The sequence below is a fragment of the Bombina bombina genome, chromosome 1 (assembly GCF_027579735.1).
Source record: "Bombina bombina isolate aBomBom1 chromosome 1, aBomBom1.pri, whole genome shotgun sequence".
NCBI lineage: Eukaryota > Metazoa > Chordata > Amphibia > Anura > Bombinatoridae > Bombina > Bombina bombina.
The window spans coordinates 741,750,972-741,778,471 of NC_069499.1; the positions used below are offsets into that span (position 1 = coordinate 741,750,972).

Consider the following 27,500-nt stretch of genomic DNA (forward strand, 5'->3'; position numbering starts at 1 on the left):
ATACAAAAAGTAAATGAAATAGTGACAAAATGAAACAAAATTATGTTTGTGTAGTTTAAATAGCTGGAATTAAAAATCATTGTCAAGAGTAGAATGATTTTTCTGCCACACTGATATACATATAATAAAGTCATTTACTAACATTTTCTTGACACCTCCTTCTAGCCGATTGCCTACTGCTCACCAGACAGTGCAGAGAGGTTGTACGTTTTGCCAATTAATAAACTGCATACCTACATATGGAGTAGATTAAATTCTTTCATCATCCCAGAATGCTGGTTTAGCTAGGGAATTAGAGAATTGAGGGGGCTGGACAGAAAAATAAAAAAATCTTAGGAATGGTAATTAAAAATAATTTGTATCCCATGAAAAGTCTGAACTCCATGGAATTGTAGAGGTTTTTCAAAGAAACAGTGCTCTCAATTAAAGGGACAGTAAAGTAAAAAGTATGTCATTTTTAAACACATTTCCAATTTGCTTCTAATATAAAATGTGCTTTGTTCTTCTGGTTTCCTTTGTTGAAGAGAAACCTTGGTAGAGTGTGCATGTGTCTTTAGTACTCTATGACAGCAATGTTTGCAGCAATGTATATCATTGCTGCAAACATTGACATCATGGAATGCAAACACATGCACACTCCTGAGCTCTATTAGCCTAACTATGATTACTCTTCAGTAAAGGACACCAAGCAAACAAAGCAAATGTATTAAATGAAGTAAATTGGAAAGTAAATTTTGGCTTTACTGTCCCTTTAAGCCACTAAATGAAGATGACCAGCGACCAAGATGCAAGAATAGATTATCGCTGTGACCCGCGCAGGCTGTGCCCTGAGGCTATACTCAATGAAAAGATTGCCAGCCTCACCGCTTCACTGCAATGGGAGCAGCTCAGGAATTCTCTTTCCGTCTAGACACAGGGAGCTGAGATTTTTCAGTCCAGTCCAGCGGGTTTTGGAGCATTACAGATACCTATGTAAATCCTACTATTTATATTAGAGCACACCATGCTCATCCAGGGACATGGTGTATTTACAAAGAAAACATATCTTCTAAGGGAAGGCTGTGTTTGCTGAAGGAGGAAGAGGAGCGATATCACAGACTTCTTCAAGTATATTAAGGGGTTTTATCATATTGAGTGGCTATCAATAAAATTAAAGGGATATTAGACCCCAAATTGAATTTAGCACAAATTGTTCAATTATGCAAACTTTAAAAACTTTGCAATGTAGTGTCATTCGCCTGTTTTTCCTGAAAGTAAACTGTAAAACATTGTAGTGTTTCCAATCCCCAAGAGGGGCATTCTGTGAAATGCAGAACCCATGACACTCCTACATGATGCATAGTGATTGGTTAAAATGTTCAGGAGCTTGTTTATAGTTTTTCCTAAGATAAACAACATTCAAGGGATGTGTCCCGGGCCTGCAAAACTATACATCATTTTCAATAATACAGGTTAAATGCTTTTAATGCATATACTTTGTAAGCAAAACTTTGCATTGTGCTGAATAGAGTGGCCCTCTCTGCATCAGTGGGTAAAAAAGGGTGTTGCAGCGATGCCTCAATATCCTGAAAGCGCCTGGAAGCGATCACCATCGCTTCCAGCGCTTAAAAGCCCCAGAGGACGCGTCAGGCACGTCCTTGGTCCTTAACAGTATTTTTTTGTAAGACGTGCCTGACACGTCCATGGTCATTAAGGGGTTAAAGTGAATCAAGTAATAAAAAAAAAAATGAATGAGACTTTCATTCATGAAATCTTTAGTGTATACTTATCTACAGAGATAATTCACTAGAAACGCTATACGGATAAGAGCCGATCCTCCACCAGCAATATTCAGCTATTGATTGACAGATGATTTATCTGCAATCAACAAATCGTGTGCCCCCCCCCCCCCCAAATTCATTTTTAAATTCTATTGGTTTACTTAAGCTAATATTGCTTACTTTACATTCACTTTAACTTTAAAGTGAAACCAACAGGAAGTGCATGAACATTTGCATCCTAGGAATCTACTGCTCGTTAGCTTAAAAGGGACAGTCTAGTCAAAATTAAACTTTCATGATTCAGATAGGGCATGCAATTTTAAACAACTTTCCAATTTACTTCTATTATCGCATTTGCTCAATTCTTTAGATATCCTTTGTTGAAGAAATAGCAATGCACATGTGTGAGCCAATCACACAAGGCCTCTATGTGCAGCAACCAATCAGCAACTACTGAGCATATCTAGATATGCTTTACAGCAAGTGATATCAAGAGAATGAAGCAAATTAGATAATAAAAGTAAATTAGAAAGTTGTTTAAAATGACATGCTCTTTCTAAATCATGAAAGAAAAAAAATTGGGTTTCATGTCCCTTTAAGGGGACAACTCACTCAGAAAAAATAGTTGGTTTATTCAGCACAGGGACATTAATGTTTCAAAAAACAAAAGTTTTGTAATACATTTTGAAACATTCTTTTTCATATGTAAAATAGAACATTTTTGAGTATCATGTCCCTTTAAAACCTTTCCCTAAATTTCATATTTTAATCCTGAAAGAGCAATATATGTTGACAAGCACTTTAAAATATAGTATCACCATCATCACCTTCTACGCCAAAGGTCAGAGAGGCAACCCAAAATGTGCATGGGATGTCTTCAGGTAGTACAACTGTAGGTCTGTGCTTCTATTCAATCTAAGAGTGGAGAATGGAGATTAATAGGAATATCCCAATTTATTACATTATGCAAAACTTTAATGGTTTTCATAAGAAAACGTTTGAGTTTCATATTCCTTTAACTCAAAATATATAACATGAAGAAAATAAGCTCCGTAGTTTCACAACACACAACCTTACAATAGGTTGGGGATTGCAACTGAGAAAAGCAGACAGCAAGGGAGAAAAAAAGAAAAGAAAAAGAAAAATACAAATCTTGAGTTAAAGGGATAGGAAACCCCAAAATTTTCTTTCATGATTTGGATAAAACATACAATTTTAATCAACTTTCCAATGTACTTTCATTATCAAATTTTCTTTGTTCTCTTGTTATCCTTAGCGGAAGTAACAGCATTGCACTACTGGCAGGAAGAGGAACACATCTAGCCAGCCAATCACAAAAGACAAATGTGTGCAGCCACCAATTAGCAGCAGCTCCTTCTAGTGTAGAATACGTACATATTCTTTTTCAACAAGGGATACCAAAAGAACAAACACACTTGAAAATAGAAGTGAATTTAAAAAGTGTCTTAAAATTACATGTTCTTTCTGAATCATGCAATTTTAAATTTTGACTTTCCTGTACCTTTAACCTTCATTAAATATTACACCATCTTTTAGGTCAAAGAACATCTGTAATCATCATCTAAAAATGGAAAACATTAACCGGCCAAGCTTCATGATTATACGAAAATGTCAAAAGTTAATCACGGAAACTACATTTTCTACAATTATTTCTTTTTTTTTTTCTTCTTGTGTATTATAACCACATGGAACGCTTATTTACCAATGTATTTTTATGATTCTAAGCTGAAAAATTTGGCGAAAATAAGTGCACGTAAGTGTGACATACTGAAAACATTGCTTCCATTCTTAATCACATGTTCTACATTATACATATGTATTAACCACATCTGATATTAACCAAAACCATAAACAAATGTAAATATAGCTGCCCTATTAACAGCACTAATTACATTTTAAATGGTTTAATACAATGAAGCTTTATGCAGACACAGTCATATTTCCAAGCCGAGAGTCTTTTTCAGGCTTGTAGGAAAATACAACTAACTATATTGAAAGCAAACAACGTTCCATGAGTATTAAAAAAAAATAAAAAAAAAATAAAAAAAATCGACAAGTAAAACTTCAGGTCATCATTGGGATAAGGAATTATTGCACAAAATCATGATGTATAGACAGAAAAAGAATGATGCACCGTATACTGGTTTAAAGGGGCAGTCTATACAGTAGTAATGCTTCCCTGTAATGATAGCTTGATCCCCTACAATACTCATCCGTTGCCACATACTGCCTCTCCAACGTTATACTATTTTTTTTTAATGTTTCTATTATTTGGTCATTTCGAAATATGACGCAGCTTAGTGCTTTTTTATTACAACAATGAAAAAGACTTTACATCCCTTTAAAAAAGGTAGTTACATACTATTCACAAACCAAACAATGAGACAATTTAAACCAGTGGACCCCAGAATCAATGTTCATTCAAAATTGTTGATATTTATAGACTGTAGAGATTTTCATAGACTGAATCTGTAGTCATCAAGAGGATGAGATGGTACTCTTTTTGCTTGATATTTCAAAGAGTAAAGCAAGCTATTTCAAATTGAAAAATAAACCCAAAGGAGCAATTTCACATACATATAATACTATGCTGCTGGTATTACAAGTCGCTGGAAACACACTAAAAAGGGACACTGTATTGTATGTGTGTCCCCCTTATTGTATTGCTGAGTTTGAAAGAAGCCCAAAGGAGTTCATGTGACCTGAGGTAACTGCCCTTTAAGAATGTAACAAAGTTTTTTGCTTTTATTTATTTTATAGATAAGCAGACTTGAGAAAGTGATAATGAAAACCAGCTCTGCTATAAGAAAAGATTAAATAACATACGTTAAATATTTGTTTAAACAATGGACTAATACATGTAGAAAAGGTTACTGAACCAATCACTGCTTGTTGTTTGAAGTGGTTTCTTATCTCAACTTTACAAGATCACAATTGGTATAATAAACATTAGATGTATTTCATTTGAAAATAAAAAAAGACAAAGATTTCCAAAGATGAACAAGATGGCTCCCATTAAAATTAGAATATCTGATTGAAACGGTCAGAAATTGTGTGTAAAAAATAAAAACTAAATTTATGCTTACCTGATAAATTTATTTATTGACATGGTGAGTCCACAGAATCATCAATTACTGTTAGGAATATCACTCCTGGCCAGCAGGAGGAGGCAAAGAGCACCACAGCAAAGCTGTTAAAGGGACACTGAACCCAACATTTTTCTTTTGTTATTCAGATAGAGCATGCAATTTTTAGCAACTTTCTAATTTACTCCTATTATCAACTTTTTTTTATTCTCTTGGTATGTTTATTTGAAAAGCAAGAATGTAAGTTTAGATGCCGGCCCATTTTTGGTGAACAATCTGGGTTGTCCTTGCTGATTGGACAGCACCAATATATAAGTGCTGTCCAAGGTTCTGAACCAAACAATATTGCTGGCTCCTTAGCTTAGATGCCTTCTTTTCCAAATAAAGATAGCAAGAGAACGAAGAAAAAATTATACCAGAAGTCAATTAGAAAGTTGCTTAAAATTGCATGCTCTATCTGAATCATGAAAGAAAAAAATTGGGTTCAATATCCCTTTAAGTATCACTTCCATTCCCACAACCCCCAGTCATTTGACCGAAGGAAAAGGAGAGAAAATTGAAGCTAAAAGGAGCGCTTAGAACACCTAAATAGGAGTCTTAGCTATGTAGAGTCAGAGGGTTTCGATAAAATTCTATATTAATTTTTTTTTTCTGTTTAGGACATTGAAGGAACAAGGGAATATCGTTATTTCGATTAAAGAAACGTTAGGATTTAATTATCACTTAAAAAAATTCTAATAAGGACATCCACATCTGCACATATGGGATTATATTTCGTCACCTAGAAGGACATTGGATTATTGCACTAAGACTTTTTTCATATATATTATCTATACATTTTTCATCTATTATTTTTTCTTCTAATATTGTCAATATTTTTTATATATTTTTTATACAATTTTTCACATTTTTAATTCACAAGGAGCATTGACACTAAGATTTTAGAAGGTGTACACCTATTTTTTCCATTATTTTTTCCACTTTTTTGATTTTTTAAGCAATTGCGTTTTTTCACTACCATTCACCATTTAATAATTCTCTTGATTACGATACTTTTACTGTAATAGTATTTGTATTTCTAGCCTAGGCATTAATACCCCTCTGTTCTAAATTGTATAACAACAATTGTATAACAATTTTAAGACCGAGAACAATTCTATAACTTCTGTCATCTACCTAGACATCTTACAGTGCTTATTTTAAAAGTTAGGTACCTAACCAGCCTTGGATATTTAGAAGACTCAGATCATTAGATCATTACAATATAGATTTTGCTTATGTATTAGTCTTGTTTTTATATAACATTGTTTTTTTTTTTGTTTTGTTTTTTTTTTAAATTTATTTTTTATTGAGGTTAGAAAACAAAACAGGTTACAGTCAAAATTCTCAAAGTAAATATGTTCATACAAGCAGTAAAGTTTACATTCAGTACTGTAATGGTTTTACAAAACAGACCTCAGGTTTTTAATTATGACAGTGTTAGGATATCCCCTTAGAAGTTAATAAGGTTTGTGTTAGAATGATATCCCCTAGTAACCAGCGGGGCCACTCTTGGACCCCAGGGTGCAGTAATGACCTTTAAGGGGAATGACTGGGGAGATAGGATTGGTTTGGCCACTCTTGGACCCATGGTAATATAAATAACAGCAGTTAATTAGCAATAATAACTAGAACTTATAGGAGAACTCTGTGGGTTCAATCATGTGCTAACAGGATAGACAACTCATCTAAAATATCTAAAGGGATAACACCTAGATAAACAGCATATTGATATTGATATTACTGTCCTAACCAAACCTAAAAATGGACAGAACATAGGAGGGCAGAAGTGAATAGACAGTGTATACATTCGACTTGTGAGACTACATGAAACAGACACAATACTGGTATAAGTAGCTGTGGATGTTGGTTTACCATAGAGCTGCCTGAACAAGACACAATGAAGTCCCCATGGGACTATATTAGAGCCTGTCAGTGTTGTGCCTATATTTGTACATTCCCAAGATGCTGAAGCGGGTTGATGCAAGGCCCGTTTTTAACTCTGAGTGCGAGATAAAGAGTAAGCAACATGTAATGTCCCTCTAGGTCTTATATATTATGAACAGTTGTGTGTTTACAGACCGCATTAATAGATTTCAGTTCTTTTGCTTTAATAATGTTGTGTCTCTATTATAGTCCAGCTTGCAGGGCAGCTCAAGGCGCTTGGTTAGTACAATCTTTAAACAAAACAGTGTCCCAGGCTAGAAGGTCAGTCCCGCAATAAAAGGCTCTAGCCTACCCCTGTTTTCCGAATTTGACCATCTGGAAGGTGTGGGTTCAGCCGAAAACAGGCACATCGCTTCTGAGAAGCGCAACTTTTATAGCTCCCTGACCCATCCGATGAGAGCTCTGTGTATTGCTGGTCAGAGGTTTTTAAAACCGACAGCCTCCATGCGGTCGTGGGATCCACCCAGCATTTCCATCTTGCCACGACAGTCCCGGTATGCTGCGTACGAGGTGCAAGCTCGCACAAGCTTCTCTCTGTGCCTCCCCCCTCCGACGGCAAGGAAGAGGCCGGCAAAGTACCAGTATCCGGGATCAGAGTCTCCTGGCCAGCTGGGCTCAACGCTCCCCTTCTCAGGAGTAAGTCTACCGGAGCGGGTATGGAAATAGATGCGTTAGGCAGGGAGGCCATCACGTCTCCTATGCTGTCAGTTGGAGAGGGGCTGGGTAGGCTGTGTATCTGTGGCTGCTCCTCCTGAGCTCTGCTACGGCTTGGTTCAGCATAGGAAGCCCTCTCCAAGGCCTCAATATCCCTTTGTAAACCGGTTGCGACAGGCTTGGAGACCCCCTCAGCCTCTGTTGCTAATAGGTCCGGTTCTGTTAGGTGATTTCCTTTTGTGTGCTGCGAAGATGTGAGGAGCCTGCAGAGCTCCTTCTCTAGGCTCCGGTAGCTATCACGTATCGCCTGGGTCACGGAACGCTCCCACTTATCCAGAGCTTCCATCTTTCTGGTATGTTGGTATTGTGTTATTCAAATGATAAAGCCCCTGCTTATTGCTGTATTGCGAGGACAGTAGATTCCCACTTCAGCTGTAAAGAATCTATTATGGGTTAAGACTGCGCACATGAAAGGCAGCTAGTTGTGGGGACAGGCTGAGGCTTCTTTTATAGGGGAAGGCCTCAAAAATTAAAAGTCCGGTACTGAGGGCAGTATAGCCCAGTCACCAAAACCCTATTTCTGGATTACGAACCTCTTCAGACAAGCCTCTCCACTAGTTTAATCAGGATATTGCCCAAAATATGATGTGAAATTTAGGAATAGTAGAGAGGGCTTATGGAGATGAAGCTCAGTGCGACCTGTAAGATGGCCGCCGCCCGGAAGTCCCCTATAACATTGTTTTTATAATAAATATGTATACATTTTAATCTGGTTCATATAGAATTTTATCGAAACCCTCTGACTCTACATAGCTAAGACTCCTATTTAGGTGTTCTAAGCGCTCCTTTTAGATTCAATTTTCTGTCACTCTTTAAGATCTGGCCAAGAGATCTTGCACACAGGAGCTGATGTAGTAGCACCCTTTGGCGCTGGAGATACGTACATTTTCTTTATTACTTTCTTTTCCCGAAGGAAAAGGAGAGAAAGGAAATAACACAAGGTGCATATGTGCCTGAGGTTTATATTAAAAAAAACTGTCTGAAAAAACAGGGAGGGCCGTGGACTCACTGTGTCAAGAAAGAAAATAAATTTATCAGGTAAGCATAAATTTTGTTTTCTTTCTTAAGACACGGTGAGTCCACGGAATCATCAATTACTGTTGGGAATCAATAACCAACCTAGAGGACACAGATTAGGGAGAGCAATACAGGTAGCTTAAACAGTAGACACCACTGCTTGCAGAACCTTTCTCCCAAAAGAAGCCTCAGCCGAGGCAAAAGTATCAAATTTATAGAATTTAGAAAAAGTGTGCAAAGACCACCAAGTTGCAGCCTTACAAATCTGTTCTACAGAGGCCTCATTCTTGAAGGCCCAAGAAGAAGACACCGCCCTAGTGGAGTGAGCTGTAATTCTCTCAGGAGGCTGCTGTCCAGCAGTCTCATATACCATATGAATAACATTTCTCAACCAGAGAGAAAGAGAAGTGGCAGTAGCTTTCTGGCCCTTACGTTTCAAAGAAAAGCAAAGAAAAATGCAGAAGACTGTTGAAAGTCCTTTGAAGTCTGCAGATAGAATTTAAGAGCCAGCACAACGTCTAAGTTGTGCAACAAACATTCTTTATGAGAAGAAGGATTAGGACAGAGAGAAAGAACAACAATTTCCTGATTAATATTTCTGTCCGAAACAACCTTAGGAAGAAAAACAAACTTGGTACGGAGAACTGCCTTATCTGCATGAAATATGAGATAAGGAGAATCACACTGCAATGCTGAGAGTTCAGAAACCCTCTGAGCAGAAGAAATAGCAGTAAGAAACAAAACCTTCCTAGATAATAACTTAATATCTATGGAATGCATAGGCTGTTGTAAAACTTTAAGAACAAGGTTAAGGCTCCAAGGAGGAGCAACCGATTTAAATTCAGGCCTGATTCTGACCAGGGCCTGACAAAAGGATTGTACATCTGGCACGTCCGCCAGACGCTTGTGCAGCAAAATGGATAGAGCAGAAATCTGACGATTAAGGGTACTGACAGATAACCCCTTCTTGAGGCCTTCCTGGAGAAAATATAAGATCCTTGGAATCCTGACCTTATTTCAAGAAAATCCTTTAGACTCACACCAATAAAAATATTTACGCCTTATAGTAAATCTTTCTAGTGACAGGCTTACGAGCCTGAATCATGGTCTCAATGACCGATTCAGAAAATCCATGCTTAGCTAAAATCAAGCGTTCAATCTCCAAGCAGTCAGCTTCAGAGAAGCGAGATTTGGATAAAGGAAGGAGCCCTGAAGCAGAAGGCCCTTCCTCAGTGGTAGTCTCCACGGAGGCAGAGACGCCATCTCTACTAGATCTGCAAACCAGATCCTGCGAGGCCACGCAGGAGCTATTAGAATCACCGATGCTTTCTCCTGCTTGATCCGAGCGATGACTCATGGAAGGAGAGCAAACTGAGGAAAAAGATATGTCAACCTGAAGTTCCAAGGAACTGCCAGAGCATCTATCAGAAAGGCTTGAGGATCTCTCGACCTCAAACTAAGCTTTGGAAGCTTGGTGTTCTGACGAGACACCATCAAATCCAACTCTGGTAATCCCCATTTTAATGTTAACATGGAGAACACTTCCAGATGGAGCTCCCACTCCCCGGGATTTAAAGTCTGTCTGCTGAGGAAGTCTGCTTCCCAATTGTCCACCCCTGGAATGTGGGTGGCAGAAAGACAGCAATTGTGAGCCTCCGCCCCTGGATGATCCGTGCCATCACCTTCATGGCTAAGGAACTCTGTTTCCTCCTTGGTGGTTGATGTAGGCCACTGAGGTTATATTGTCCGTCTGGAACCTGATAGACTGGGCTAGGGTCAGCTGAAGCCAAGCCATCAAGGCATTGAAGATCGCTCTCAACTCCAGAATGTTTATGGGGAGAGCAGATTCGTCCTGAGATCAAAGACCCTGTGCCTTCAACGAGTCCCAGACTGCTCCCCAACCCAGCAAGCTGGCATCCGAGGTCACAATTACCCAAGAGAAACTCTGAAAACACATCCCCTGGGACAGATGTTCTTGGGACAGCCACCATGATAGGGAGTCCCTTGTTGATTGATCCAGAACTATTCTCTGAGATAGATCTGTATAATCCCCGTTCCACTGAGCGAGCATGCATAGCTGCAGAGGTCTCAAATGGAACCGAGCAAATGGAACTATGTCCATGGAAGCCACCATCAACCCTATTACCTCCATGCACTGGGCCACTAATGGTCACGACGACGACTGTAGGGACAGGCAAGCGGACAGAATCTTGGCTTTTCTGACCTCCGTCAGAATAATTTTGACAGATAGAGAGTGTATATAATGGTTCCAAAGAAGGTCACTCTTGTAGACGGAACAAGAGAGCTTTTCTCCAAATTTAACTTCCAACCGTGGAAACGAAAAAATGACAACAAGATCTTTGTATGGGATTCTGCTAGTTGCAAGGATGGCGCCTGAACCAGAATGTCGTCCAGATAAGGCGCCACTGCAATTCCCAGAGAAATTACTGCCAATAGTGCTCCCAGGACCTTTTAGGAAATTCTGGGAGCTGTGGTGAGGCCAAATGGAAACGCTACAAATTGAAAAGGTTTGTCTAGATAAGCAAACCTCAAATATTTGTGATGATCCCAGTGAATCGGAACGTGCAGGTAGACATCCTTCAGGTCTATGGTCGACATGAATTGACCCTCCTGAATCAGAGGAAGAATGGAACGGTTAGTCTCCATCTTGAAGGATGTTACTCTGAGGAATCTGTTTAGTAGCTTTAGATCTAGAATGGGCCGAAAGGTTCCCTCTTTTTTGGGAACCACAAAGAGGTTGGAGTAAAAAGCGAGGCCCTGTTCCTGACTTGGAACTGGAACTATCACTCCCAAGAGGGAAAGATCCTGAACACATTTCAAGAACGCCTCTCTTTATCTGGTCTACAGATAATCTGCCCCTTGGAGGAAAAGTCTTGAATTCTAACCTGTACCCCCGGGAAACTATGTCCACTGCCCACGGGTCTGGAACATCTCAATCTCAAGCTTGTGCGAACTGAGAGAGTCTGTACCCTACCTGATCCGATTCCGGATCGGGGGCAACCCCTTCATGCTGACTTAGATTCAGCTGTGTATTTCTTGGATTGCTTCCCCTTATTTCAAGACTGACCGGTCTTCCAGAAAGACTTGGATTGATCCTGCTTGGTAGAGGCAGGGGAAGACTTACCTCTGAAGTTACAAAAGTAACGAAAATTTGTCTGACGTCCCTTCAATTTGTTCTTTTTGTCTTGAGGCAGAAAGGATCCTTTACCATCCGTGATATCAGAGATAATTTCTGCCAATGCTGGCCCAAACAAGGTCTTTCCCTTGTAGGTTATAGCCAAAAGCTTAGATTTAAAAGAAACGTTTGCAGACCAAGATTTAAGCCATAGTGCTCTACGCACTAAAATTGCAAAACCAGATATTTTGGCTCCCAACTTAATGACTTGCAAAGAAGTGTGAGTTATAAAGGAGTTGGCTAACATGAGAGCCTTAATCCTATCCTGAATTTCCTCTAAAGGAGTTTCAGTTTGCAAGGACTCAGACAAAGCATCACACCAATAGGTTGCCGCACTGGTTACTGTAGCAATGCAAACCGCCGGTTGCCATTGTAACCCCTAATGAGTATACATCTTCTTTAAAAATGACTCCAGCTTTTTATCCATAGGATCCTTGAAAGAGCAATTATCTTCAATAGGGATAGTAGTTCTCTTAGCAAAAGTGAAAATCGCCCCTTCCACCTTTGGAACCATCTGCCACGACTCCTTGAAGGAGTCAGCCACCGGTAACATTTTCCTAAAGACAGGGGAGGGGGAGAAGGGAATTCCTGGTCTCTCCCATTCCCAGGTAATAATCTCTGTGGCACGGTCTGGCACTGGAAACACTCCCCCAGATGAGGGGACATAAAAGTATCTATTCAATTTGCTAGACTTTTTAGGGTTGACAACGATAGGCGTATCGAGACGTCCAAGGTAGCTAAAACCTCCTTTAAAAAAACACGGAGGTGCTCAAGCTTGAATCTGAAGGAAACCACTTCAGCATCAGATGAAAGAATTGCACTATCCAAATCTGAGATTTCACCCTCAGAGGCTACCTAAGTATCCTCCTCCTCCAATCTATGTGAAAGAGGAGCCCAGTCAGCCTGAACAGGATTTGATACCATATCTGAATCTATAATTTTCCTCTTACGCTTCCCCTGCAGCATGGTAATGACTGCTAGCTCCTCCGATACCGCCGAGGATACCTGGGCCGCAATCTCAGCCTTTAAAAACACTCCATCCGGAGATTGAGAGGAACCGCAGGGCACTGCAAGCGACGTTGCCGCAGATTGGGCCATATTAGGGAGAGGCTATGATAACACCTGGACAGCATCATCCTGAGGGAATGGTGTCTCAGAATCAAAAAGCTTGTCTTTATATGTAAGAATTCTATCTATACAAGAACTGCCAAAAGGCAAAGGGGGTTCTACCTAGGCATCCAAACAGAGTTTGTACAGTATAGTAGGCCTAGACTCCAAGTCCATCTTGCAGCAGAAATTATATCACAAATGTCCTTGTTTCATTTCTGTTATAAAATCATTACTTTCTCTTTAAAAAATCCTTGTTAAGTAAAGGGGTTCTACTTTTTAAAACAAAGTCTTACCAATAACCTCCCCAGCACACTCTACATCTCAGCGCTAAGCTGAGGTGCCTACCTGCTCCTCCTGACACGGGATGACAAGTTGGATTTTCAATCCGCAGCAGAAAACAAGAGCGACAGAGAGGGGAAGCTAAAAAAATCCAGTAAAGCCAGTGCAACGTATTTTTCTGTCAAAACTGCGCCAAAGGAAATGGCTCGCTGAAAGGAGACACGCCTCCTTAATGACGTCACGCCTCCTTAATGACGTCACGCCATGTACTGGCGAGAAATGTCTATCTGCTTAAACTAATGCCGTTACTGTCTTCTGAAAACACTAACAGCCCCCACATTAAAGCGACTGCACATATAAGCAGTACACTTCTGAGCCACCATTAAAAGAGAAAACATAATTTATGTAAGAACTTACCTGATAAATTCATTTCTTTCATATTAGCAAGAGTCCATGAGCTAGTGACGTATGGGATATACATTCCTACCAGGATGGGCAAATTTTCCCAAACCTCAAAATGCCTATAAATACACCCCTCACCACACCCACAAATCATAGCCAAGAAGTGGGGTGATAAGACAAAAGTGCGAAAGCATAAAAAATAAGGAATTGGAATAATTGTGCTTTATACAAAAAAATCATAACCACCACAAAAAAGGGTGGGCCTCATGGACTCTTGCTAATATGAAAGAAATGAATTTATCAGGTAAGTTCTTACATAAATTATGTTTTCTTTCATGTAATTAGCAAGAGTCCATGAGCTAGTGACGTATGGGATAATGAATACCCAAGATGTGAATCGTCCACGCAAGAGTCACTAGAGAGGGAGGGATAAAATAAAGACAGCCAATTCCGCTGAAAATAATCCACACCCAAAATAAAGTTTAAATCTTATAATGAAAAAAACTGAAATTATAAGCAGAAGAATCAAACTGAAACAGTTGCCTGAAGTACTTTTCTACCAAAAACTGCTTCAGAAGAAGAAAACACATCAAAATGGTAGAATTTAGTAAAAGTATGCAAAGAAGACCAAGTTGCTGCTTTGCAAATCTGATCAACCGAAGCTTCATTCCTAAACGCGCAGGAAGTAGAAAATGACCTAGTAGAATGAGCTGTAAACCCGACTCGACATAAGCATGATGAATCAAAGACTAACCAAGACGCCAAAGAAATGGCCGAGGCCTTCTGACCTTTCCTAGAACCGGAAAAGATAACAAATAGACTAGAAGTCTTTCGGAAATTTTTAGTAGCTGCAACATAATATTTCAAAGCTCTAACTACATCCAAAGAATGCAACGATCTTTCCTTAGAATTCTTAGGATTAGGACACAATGAAGGAACCACAATTTCTCTACTAATGTTGTTAGAATTCACAACCTTAGGTAAAAATTAAAAGAAGTTCGCAACACCGCCTTATCCTGATGAAAAATCAGAAAAGGAGACTCACAAAAAAGCAGATAAATCAGAAACTCTTCTAGCAGAAGAGATGGCCAAAAGAAACAAAACTTTCCAAGAAAGTAATTTAATGTCCAGTGAATGCATAGGTTCAAACGGAGGAGCTTGAAGTGCCCCCAGAACCAAATTCAAACTCCAAGGAGGAGAAAATGACTTAATAACAGGTTTTATATGAACCAAAGCTTGTACAAAACAATGAATATCAGGAAGACTAGCAATCTTTCTGTGAAAAAGAACAGAAAGAGCAGAGATTTGTCCTTTCAAGGAACTTGCAGACAAACCTTTATCCAAACCATCCTGAAGAAACTGTAAAATTCTAGGAATTCTAAAAGAATGCCAAGAAAAATGATGAGAAAAACACCAAGAAATGTAAATCTTCCAGACTCGATAATATATCTTCCTAGATACAGATTTACGAGCCTGTAACATAGTATTAAATCAGAGAGTCAGAGAAACCTCTGACTGAGAATCAAGCGTTCAATCTCCATACCTTCAAATTTAAGGATTTGAGATCCTGATGGAAAAAAGGACCTTCCGATAGAAGGTCTGGTCTTAACGGAAGAGTCCACGGTTGGCAAGTGGCCATCCGGACAAGATCCGCATACCAAAAACCTGTGAGGCCATGCTGGAGCCACCAGCAGAACAAACGAGCACTCCAATAGAATCTTGGAAATTACTCTTGGAAGAAGAACTAGAGGCGGAAAGATATAGGCAGGATGATACTTCCAAGGAAGTGACAATGCATCCACTGCCTCCGCCTGAGGATCTCTGGATCTGGACAGATACCTGGGAAGCTTCTTGTTTAGATGAGAAGCCATCAGATCTATTTCTGGAAGTCCCCACATTTGAACAATCTGAAGAAATACCTCTGGGTGAAGAGACCATTCGCCCGGATGTAACGTTTGGCGACTGAGATAATCTGCTTCCCAATTGTCTATACCTGGGATATGAACCACAGAAATTAGACAGGAGCTGGATTCCGCCCATACCAGAATTTGAGATACTTCTTTCATAGCCAGAGGACTGTGAGTCCCTCCTTGATGATTGACATATGCCACAGTTGTGACATTGTCCGTCTGAAAACAAATGAACGACTCTCTCTTTAGAAGAGGCCATGACTGAAGAGCTCTGAAAATTGCACGGAGTTCCAAAATATTGATTGGTAATCTCACCTCCTGAGATTCTCAAACCCCTTGTGCTGTCAGAGACCCCAAACAGCTCCCCAACCTGTCAGACTTGCATCTGTTGAAATCACAGCCCAGGTTGGAAGAACAAAAAGAAGCCCCCTGAACTAAACGATGGTGGTCTGTCCACCACGTCAGAGAGTGTCGTACAATTGGTTTTAAAGATATTAATTGAGATATCTTTGTATAATCCCTGCACCACTGGTTCAGCATACAGAGCTGAAGAGGTCGCATGTGAAAACGAGCAAAGGGGACCGCGTCCAATGCAGCAGTCATAAGACCTAGAATTTCCATGCATAAGGCTACCGAAGGGAAAGATTGAGACTGAAGGTTTCGACAAGCTGAAACCAATTTCAGACGTCTCTTGTCTGTCAGAGACAGAGTCAAGGACACTGAATCTATCAGGAAACCTAAAAAGGTTACCCTTGTCTGAGGAATCAACGAACTTTTTGGAAAATTGATCCTCCAACCATGTTCTAGAAGAAACAACACTCATAAAAGACTGGAAAGGATCTTTCTAGTGAAAATGAGCAAAGGGAATTGAATCCAATGCTGTGGCCATAAGACCTAAAACTTCTGTGCATATATAGCAACTGAAGGAAATAATAGAGACTAAAGGTACCGACAGACGGAACCCAATAGAATTATCCCTTGTCTGATAGAGACAAAGACAGTGACACAAACTATCTGGAAACCTAAAAAAGGTGACACTTGTGTGAGGAATCAAGAGGTTTCGAAAAAAAGATCCTCTAACTATGTCCTGAAGAGCAAGTGAATCATATGAGATTCTGCATCCCGAATGAAAACAGAAAAATGAAAATATGCATTTATTGTATCTAATGAAAACAAATAATGCTATCAATGACCATAAAAAGGCAAAAAAAATTTGAATAAAACTCCAAACCCGGTTCCTAAAAAAGGAACTGGAAGAAATACCCCAGAAGATTCCAGGTCTGAGCAGAACTTGAACCCAGCCATGCTTCAACAGTACCCAAAATAACAGAATTTATGTTTACCTGATAAATTTCTTTCTCCAACGGTGTGTCCGGTCCACGGCGTCATCCTTACTTGTGGGATATTCTCTTCCCCAACAGGAAATGGCAAAGAGCCCAGCAAAGCTGGTCACATGATCCCTCCTAGGCTCCGCCTACCCCAGTCATTCGACCGACGTTAAGGAGGAATATTTGCATAGGAGAAACCATATGGTACCGTGGTGACTGTAGTTAAAGAAAATAAAATATCAGACCTGATTAAAAAAACCAGGGCGGGCCGTGGACCGGACACACCGTTGGAGAAAGAAATTTATCAGGTAAACATAAATTCTGTTTTCTCCAACATAGGTGTGTCCGGTCCACGGCGTCATCCTTACTTGTGGGAACCAATACCAAAGCTTTAGGACACGGATGAAGGGAGGGAGCAAATCAGGTCACCTAAATGGAAGGCACCACGGCTTGCAAAACCTTTCTCCCAAAAATAGCCTCAGAAGAAGCAAAAGTATCAAACTTGTAAAATTTGGTAAAAGTGTGCAGTGAAGACCAAGTCGCTGCCCTACATATCTGATCAACAGAAGCCTCGTTCTTGAAGGCCCATGTGGAAGCCACAGCCCTAGTGGAATGAGCTGTGATTCTTTCGGGAGGCTGCCGTCCGGCAGTCTCGTAAGCCAATCTGATGATGCTTTTAATCCAAAAAGAGAGAGAGGTAGAAGTTGCTTTTTGACCTCTCCTTTTACCTGAATAAACAACAAACAAGGAAGATGTTTGTCTAAAATCCTTTGTAGCATCTAAATAGAATTTTAGAGCGCGAACAACATCCAAATTGTGCAACAAACGTTCCTTCTTTGAAACTGGTTTTGGACACAGAGAAGGTACGATAATCTCCTGGTTAATGTTTTTGTTAGAAACAACTTTTGGAAGAAAACCAGGTTTAGTACGTAAAACCACCTTATCTGCATGGAACACCAGATAAGGAGGAGAACACTGCAGAGCAGATAATTCTGAGACTCTTCTAGCAGAAGAAATCGCAACTAAAAACAAAACTTTCCAAGATAATAACTTAATATCAACGGAATGTAAGGGTTCAAACGGAACCCCCTGAAGAACTGAAAGAACTAAATTGAGACTCCAAGGAGGAGTCAAAGGTTTGTAAACAGGCTTGATTCTAACCAGAGCCTGAACAAAGGCTTGAACATCTGGCACAGCTGCCAGCTTTTTGTGAAGTAATACCGACAAGGCAGAAATCTGTCCCTTCAGGGAACTAGCAGATAATCCCTTGTCCAATCCTTCTTGAAGGAAGGATAGAATCCTAGAAATCTTAACCTTGTCCCAAGGGAATCCTTTAGATTCACACCAACAGATATATTTTTTCCAAATTTTGTGGTAAATCTTTCTAGTCACAGGCTTTCTGGCCTGAACAAGAGTATCGATAACAGAATCTGAGAATCCTCGCTTCGATAAAATCAAGCGTTCAATCTCCAAGCAGTCAGCTGGAGTGAAACCAGATTCGGATGTTCGAACGGACCCTGAACAAGAAGGTCTCGTCTCAAAGGTAGCTTCCAAGGTGGAGCCGATGACATATTCACCAGATCTGCATACCAAGTCCTGCGTGGCCACGCAGGAGCTATCAAGATCACCGACGCCCTCTCCTGCTTGATCCTGGCTATCAGCCTGGGGATGAGAGGAAATGGCGGGAACACATAAGCTAGTTTGAAGGTCCAAGGTGCTACTAGTGCATCCACTAGAGCCGCCTTGGGATCCCTGGATCTGGCCCCGTAGCAAGGAACTTTGAAGTTCTGACGAGAGGCCATCAGATCCATGTCTGGAATGCCCCACAGGTGAGTGACTTGGGCAAAGATTTCCGGATGGAGTTCCCACTCCCCCGGATGCAATGTCTGCCGACTCAGAAAATCCGCTTCCCAATTTTCCACTCCTGGGATGTGGATAGCAGACAGGTGGCAGGAGTGAGACTCCGCCCAAAGAATAATTTTGGTTACTTCTTCCATCGCTAGGGAACTTCTTGTTCCCCCCTGATGGTTGATGTACGCAACAGTCGTCATGTTGTCTGATTGAAACCGTATGAACCTGGTCCTCGCAAGCTGGGGCCAGGCCTGGAGAGCATTGAATATCGCTCTCAGTTCCAGAATATTTATCGGTAGAAGAGATTCTTCTCGAGACCAAAGACCCTGAGCTTTCAGGGATCCCCAGACCGCGCCCCAGCCTATCAGACTGGCGTCGGTCGTGACAATGACCCACTCTGGTCTGTGGAACATCATCCCTTGAGACAGATTGTCCAGGGACAGCCACCAACGGAGTGAGTCTCTGGTCCTCTGATTTACTTGTATCTTCGGAGACAAGTCTGTATAGTCCCCATTCCACTGACTGAGCATGCACAGTTGTAATGGTCTTAGATGAATGCGCGCAAAAGGAACTATGTCCATCGCCGCCACCATCAAACCGATCACTTCCATGCACTGAGCTATGGAAGGAAGAGGAACGGAATGAAGTATCCGACAAGAGTCCAGAAGCTTTGTTTTTCTGGCCTCTGTTAGAAAGATCCTCATTTCTAAGGAGTCTATAATTGTTCCCAAGAAGGGAACCCTTGTTGACGGGGATAGAGAACTCTTTTCCACGTTCACTTTCCAGCCGTGAGATCTGAGAAAGGCCAGGACAATGTCCGTGTGAGCCTTTGCTTGAGGAAGGGACGACGCTTGAATCAGAATGTCGTCCAGGTAAGGTACTACTGCAATGCCCCTTGGTCTTAGCACCGCTAGAAGGGACCCTAGTACCTTTGTGAAAATCCTTGGAGCAGTGGCTAATCCGAAAGGAAGCGCCACGAACTGGTAATGTTTGTCCAGGAATGCAAACCTTAGGAACCGATGATGTTCCTTGTGGATAGGAATATGTAGATACGCATCCTTTAAATCCACCGTGGTCATGAATTGACCTTCCTGGATGGAAGGAAGGATAGTTCGAATGGTTTCCATCTTGAACGATGGGACCTTGAGAAATTTGTTTAAGATCTTGAGATCTAGGATTGGTCTGAACGTTCCCTCTTTTTTGGGAACTATGAACAGATTGGAGTAGAACCCCATCCCTTGTTCTCTTAATGGAACAGGATGAATCACTCCCATTTTTAACAGGTCTTCTACACAATGTAAGAACGCCTGTCTTTTTATGTGGTCTGAAGACAACTGCGACCTGTGGAACCTCCCCCTTGGGGGAAGTCCCTTGAATTCCAGAAGATAACCCTGGGAGACTATTTCTAGCGCCCAAGAATCCAGAACATCTCTTGCCCAAGCCTGAGCGAAGAGAGAGAGTCTGCCCCCCACCAGATCCGGTCCCGGATCGGGGGCCAATATTTCATGCTGTCTTGGTAGCAGTGGCAGGTTTCTTGGCCTGCTTTCCCTTGTTCCAGCCTTGCATTGGTCTCCAAGCTGGCTTGGCCTGAGAAGTATTACCCTCTTGCTTAGAGGACGTAGCACCTTGGGCTGGTCCGTTTTTACGAAAGGGACGAAAATTAGGTCTATTTTTTGCCTTGAAAGGCCGATCCTGAGGAAGGGCGTGGCCCTTACCCCCAGTGATATCAGAGATAATCTCTTTCAAGTCAGGACCAAACAACGTTTTCCCCTTGAAAGGAATGTTTAGTAGCTTGTTCTTGGAAGACGCATCAGCCGACCAAGATTTCAACCAAAGCGCTCTGCGCGCCACAATAGCAAACCCAGAGTTCTTAGCCGCTAACTTAGCCAATTGCAAAGAGGCGTCTAGAGTGAAAGAATTAGCCAATTTGAGAGCATTGATTCTGTCCATAATCTCCTCATAAGGAGGAGAGTCACTATCGAGCACCTTAAGCAGTTCATCAAACCAGAAATATGCGGCAGTAGTGACAGGGACAATGCATGAAATGGGTTGTAGAAGGTAACCCTGCTGAACAAACATCTTTTTAAGCAAACCTTCTAATTTTTTATCCATAGGATCTTTGAAAGCACAACTATCCTCTATTGGAATAGTGGTGCGTTTGTTTAAAGTAGAAACCGCTCCCTCGACCTTGGGGACTGACTGCCATAAGTCCTTTCTGGGGTCGACCATAGGAAACAATTTTTTAAATATGGGGGGAGGGACGAAAGGAATACCGGGCCTTTCCCATTCTTTATTAACAATGTCCGCCACCCGCTTGGGTATAGGAAAAGCTTCTGGGAGCCCCGGCACCTCTAGGAACTTGTCCATTTTACATAGTTTCTCTGGGATGACTAAATTTTCACAATCATCCAGAGTGGATAATACCTCCTTAAGCAAAATGCGGAGATGTTCCAATTTAAATTTAAATGTAATCACATCAGATTCAGCCTGCTGAGAAATGTTCCCTAAATCAGTAATTTCTCCCTCAGACAAAACCTCCCTGGCCCCCTCAGATTGGGTTAGGGGCCCTTCAGAGATATTAATATCAGCGTCGTCATGCTCTTCAGTAACTAAAACAGAGCAGCCACGCTTACGCTGACAAGGGTTCATTTTGGCTAAAATGTTTTTGACAGAATTATCCATTACAGCCGTTAATTGTTGCATAGTAAGGAGTATTGGCGCGCTAGATGTACTAGGGGCCTCCTGAGTGGGCAAGACTCGTGTAGACGAAGGAGGGAATGATGCAGTACCATGCTTACTCCCCTCACTTGAGGAATCATCTTGGGCATCATTGTCATTATCACATAAATCACATTTATTTAAATGAATAGGAATTCTGGCTTCCCCACATTCAGAACACAGTCTATCTGGTAGTTCAGACATGTTAAACAGGCATAAACTTGATCAGAAAGTACAAAAAACGTTTTAAAATAAAACCGTTACTGTCACTTTAAATTTTAAACTGAACACACTTTATTACTGCAATTGCGAAAAAACATGAAGGAATTGTTCAAAATTCACCAAATTTTCACCACAGCGTCTTAAAGCCTTGAAAATATTGCACACCAATTTTGGAAGCTTTAACCCTTAAAATAACGGAACCGGAGCCGTTTTAAGCTATAAACACTAAAAAACTCTAAGCCATCTCCGTGGAGATGTTGCCTGTACAACGGCAAAGAGAATGACTGGGGTAGGCGGAGCCTAGGAGGGATCATGTGACCAGCTTTGCTGGGCTCTTTGCCATTTCCTGTTGGGGAAGAGAATATCCCACAAGTAAGGATGACGCCGTGGACCGGACACACCTATGTTGGAGAAATATAGGACAGAAACACACTTAAATAAAGTGTTAGCCTTACTGGAATAAAATCAAAGAAATTTGGACAAAATAGAACCAAATAAATTTCAAAGAAGTCTTAACCTGCCCCTTACCAGCCAAGCTGGAATACGGCACGTACATCGCAATATTAGGGAGCCGATTTCGAACCCCAATTATAAACATGTTACTTGGGAAAGAACTCAGGAATTCGTTCTTTAATAAGAACAACCAAACTAGTATAAGCTTAAAGTTTTAGTCTTAGAACTCAATCTTGAAGCCCAGAGTAACAGTTAAGAATTGAATCCAATTATAAAACAAATAATTGATTATCTTAGAACAAAAGAAATATGGATTTTTTTTTTTATTTTTTTTTTTTAAAAAAATCACAAAATTCTTCTAGCTAAAATAGATAAAGACATAGATTAACCCTCATTTGCGAAAATATTCAATAAAATGAAGACACAAATGAAATTATTAGCATGATAGTCCAGTTTAAAGGACCAGTCAATACAGTGGACTTGCATAATCAATAAATGCAAAACAACAAGACAAATGCAACAGCACCTAGTCTAGTAAATGTTGTCCCTTAACAATGCTAAAATAAATCATAATCTGATACTTGATCTTAAAGTAAACAGAAAAAATGAAGCAATTGCAATATCCAAATAAATCACAGGACCAAGAAAAGTACCTGAAACTAAATAATTTTCCATAAATAAGATACAACTATCTAAAGGAAAATAAATACTATTTTGCTATAGAAACAATAGCATAATTAGTAGAAGTAGAGATAGCCCCAATAAATTGGAGAACCCTCCAAATTGAATTTAACTGCTGGCAAAGAATATAGTTTAAAACCTTCGAAGAAGGAATAAAAGAAAATTCTCAGCCTATTCCATTCCCTAGAATGGGGAATTGGAAAGAAAACCTCTGAAAACACAGAAGAAATAAATAGGCAGAAAGTGTCAGCTAGTCTTAAAGAACTAGTTACCTTAATATTCAAAATAATCAACACCTTTTCAACAAAGAACAAATGTACTTTAATAATAGAAAAATAATAAAAAAATAGATTTGTTAGTGTCAATATCTGATGAAGAAAATGTCTGAAAGAGAAAAAACATCATCAGAGAAGGATAAATCAGTATGTTGTTGGTCATTTGAAACTTCAATAATTAAAAAAGAAGTGAAAAAGACCTAAAAATTTTATCAGAAGGCATGAAGTCAGACAAAGCCTTTAAAATAGAATCAGAAAAATATTTCTTATAAATCTTCTAAATATTTCTTGTACATAAGATGTAAGAATGGAAATATATAAAGCATAAATACTAATGGATTCTGCATGTAAAAGTATATCATAATAACTTATTACAAACCATAGCTAAAGATAAACATTTATAACATTTAAAATAAATGAACTTAGCTTTTTTAGAACTGAAACTCAGTTAAGCGTTTATCCAGAAATGGCTTCTGATTCAGGGTCAATCTGAGACATCTTGCAATATGTAATAGAAAAAACAACATATAAAGCAAAAATGATCAAATTCCTTAAATGACAGTTTCAGGAATGGGAAAAAAATGACAATGAACAAGCTTCTAGCAACCAGAAGCAATAAATAATGAGATATATTGTGAGATAATAATGAGATAATATTGTGGAGACAATAATGACGCTCAAATTTTTTAGCGCCAAAAAAGCCGCCCACATTATTTGGCGCCTAAATGCTTTTGGCGCAAAAAATGTCGCCACGTCCGGTAACGCCGACATTTTTTGGCGCAAAAAAATGTCAAAAAAATGACGCAACTTCCGGCGACACGTATGACGCCGGAAATGACAAGAAAATTTTTGCGCCAAGAAAGTCCGCGCCAAGAATGACGCAATAAAATGAAGCATTTTCAGCCCCCGCGAGCCTAACAGCCCACAGGAAAAAAAGTCAAATTTTAAGGTAAGAAAAATGATTTATTCATATGCATTATCCCAAATATGAAACTGACTGTCTGAAATAAGGAACGTTGAACATCCTGAATCAAGGCAAATAAATGTTTAAACACATATATTTAGAACTTTATAAAAAAGTGCCCAACCATAGCTTAGAGTGTCACAGAAAATAAGACTTACTTACCCCAGGACACTCATCTACATGTAGTAGAAAGCCAAACCAGTACTGAAACGAGAATCAGTAGAGGTAATGGTATATATAAGAGTATATCGTCGATCTGAAAAGGGAGGTAAGAGATGAATCCCTACGACCGATAACAGAGAACCTATGAAATAGACCCAGTAGAAGGAGATCATTGAATTCAAATAGGCAATACTCTCTTCACATCCCTCTGACATTCACTGCACGCTGAGAGGAAAACCGGGCTCCAACCTGTTGCAGAGCGCATATCAACGTAGAATCTAGCACAAACTTACTTCACCACCTCCACAGGAGGCAAAGTTTGTAAAAACTGATTTGTGGGTGTGGTGAGGGGTGTATTTATAGGCATTTTGAGGTTTGGGAAACTTTGCCCCTCCTGGTAGGAATGTATATCCCATACGTCACTAGCTCATGGACTCTTGCTAATTACATGAAAGAAATAATAAAGCTTCCCTTCTGATCCCTTATTCTACCGCCACACAGTGCCCTGCATTCTGACTGAAAAATCCTGACCTTCAGGAAATTATACCCAATATGGTGCAGATATGTGTTGTAGTGCAATAAATGTATAGAAATAAAAATGGCACTTACCTGCATCCCTGACTGTCCGGCAGGAGGACAGCTCACCTGGTATGAGAGGAAGCCACTCCTCACAGAGACCTGTGGATAGAAGAAATGAACTGAGTAAGCCTACTCTGGCATTCTGTTTGAGGGCAGCAATCCTGTCAGGAAAACGCAGTGAGGCCCACCCGACAAATCCTTAACTGCTTGAAAGCTACCACAGCCATACTGAGACTAACGTGGAGTACAGCTAAACCCAGCTTGTAAGGAAAGATAAGAGCAAGCCTGCTCAGGCTTCCAAAATAAAAAAATATTGATAGAAGAATCTTAATTAGACACCTAAAACTTCACCTCCTCCTTGCACTGAAGGCAAAGAGAATGACTGAGGGTTGTGGGAAGGGAAGTGATACTTAACAGCTTTGCTGTGGTGCTCTTTGCCTCCTCCTGCTGGCCAGGAGTGATATTCCCAATAGTAATTGATGATTCTGTCGACTTACCATGTCTTAAGAAAGAAAAAAGTTTCTATATACTATATCCAGAACCATAGTGTTAGACCATCTAATGTCTACATAAATAAAATACTTTCTAACATTTCTTGGAGGAATTCCAGGACAGGAAAGTCTGGGGGCTTGTCGGGCAATAGGTCCACTGTTATTTTGTGTGTGTGTAGGGGGGGGGGGGGGGACTGTGACAGGTGTGAGCAACCAGTGTGCTGTGAGCGGGGAAGGGCATTTTATAGGTGGGATTGAGTGAAAGTGCAGCATGAAACCCTGCCCAGGAACAGAAGAGCTGAATACCTCCCAGCCTGTAATAACCCAGCAATATGGAATAATTTGACAAATATGTGTATAAACATACACCATTGTCTGGCTCCTAAAAGTGTGCAGCTAACGCCTAAATGTTTGTGAGATAAAAAGTGTAAATCTCTGCTGCAAAGGAACATAAATCCTATTATAATATACAATAAGGTACAGTAACTTGTTTCACCTAGTGTTATACAATGTTTAAATATAGAAATCTCTTTCAGAAATGATGTGTGCATGTGATATTAAACAAAGCTTACAAATATTTTTAGGTGTTTCTATGATTCAGGAAAATATTGAAACCAATGGCCACCATTTGAAATGTACAATATTCTTGTGATTCACAGGAAAATGTAAAAAAAAATAACTGATTAAAATAAAAGAAATAAAACATCTGACAAATATGATAACCCGGTTACTTTAATATGACATCATTCACAACTTCCTAAAACTGATTTTCTTTTTCTACACTGCTAATATCAGCAGAGCAATCTAAAACATAATAATCTCTAGAAGACTGTCTTAAAAAAGAAATTAAAAGGGACAGTAAACACCTTTTAATTACAATATTTTTCAGTCTTCCAATAGATTAACTTTTTTTTTTTGATGCAATTGTTTTTCAATGAGCCAACGCCATCCACCAATATCTTTATTTGAAGGAGTCAATTTGGACGTTAGTCTAGAGATGAAAGGGCTTCCCACTTTCATTGTGTTAACAAAATGCCCATTGTTTTGCTTCATCAGAAAATATAAAATAAACTGCAAATGATGATAAATATGTGGCAAAAGTTAGGCATTGTGAAGCCTGCTATGTGCTCTAAGTCTTCAAGAATGAAAAATACACAATTTTTCAGACTGAAATTACAGGAAAACATGTCTAAGTTCAAAAAACAAACAAAAAAAAAACACTTGCCAAATTTGTGTTTTCTGCACAAATATAGTACTACGTCATGCAATCTCAAAAATAAGAATAGCAAGAAAGATTTTCTCTTACCGAAGACACTTTGTTGATCACATCTCTTGCGACTGCTAACCCCTGTGCAAAGGTTCGAGCTGCCACAAATGCTCGAGTGACTTGAAGCTTGAGTTTACGCGGAACATCTCCAAATGGCTTGAGCTGGTCGGTGTATTTGCTTACGCACTCCAAGTATTCATCTGTGAAGTGGTACTGTGGATTCACTAGCCGAAACATACGCTCCAGAAGTCGTGCCCAGAAGTCATTCAGCATCTCTTCAAGGTTGACGTTACCACCAACATAATAGTTTTTAAGTTCCACAAAGAAATCTTTAAACAGCTCTGAGTTCTGCATGTACAAACGTCCGTAAGTCCTGACAAACATATCATTTAAGGAGTTTTCAGCATTTTGAAGGAGTTCTTTAAAAAATTCTGTGGGGGGAAAACACATCAGTAAGAACACATGCAATATAAATATAATGCAATACCAATTGTAAAAGTAAAATAAAATTTGTCACAAATCATGTGCCAGGAGGATTAACTGAAACAACCGAAAGCTAAATACAGAAGAAAAAAGTTTACTATAAATGAATTAAGTATATTGGAATAAATGTATTTTTTTTTTTAAAAACTAAGCTAACAGGAATTTCATAAAAAAAAAATAATATACATGTATGTGAGAAAGAGAAAAAAGAGAGAAAAGAGAAGACAGAAGACAGAAGAGAGAAGACAGAAAAGAGAAGAGAGAAGACAGAAGAGAGAAAAGAGAAGACAGAAGACAGAAGACAGAAGACAGAAGAGAGAAGACAGAAGAGAGAAGACAGAAGAGAGAAGACAGAAGACAGAAGAGAGAAGACAGAAGACAGAAGAGAGAAGACAGAAGACAGAAGAGAGAAGACAGAAGACAGAAGAGAGAAGACAGAAGAGAGAAAAGAGAAGACAGAAGAGAGAAGAGAAGACAGAAGAGAGAAAAGAGAAGACAGAAGACAGAAAAGAGAAGACAGAAGAGAGAAAAGAGAAGACAGAAGA

The 27,500-nt window shown here is 39.8% G+C and overlaps 1 protein-coding gene across 1 annotated transcript in view; it reads right to left on the reverse strand.

Moving 5' to 3' along the window:
* GPC4 (glypican 4) overlaps positions 1-27,500 on the reverse strand; it is a 214,228-nt gene that overhangs the window by 65,250 nt on the left and 121,478 nt on the right. The window contains exon 3 of the mRNA XM_053699263.1: positions 26,512-26,903. Within this exon, the coding sequence (XP_053555238.1) occupies positions 26,512-26,903 (392 nt within the window). The remainder of the gene's footprint in view (positions 1-26,511; positions 26,904-27,500) is intronic.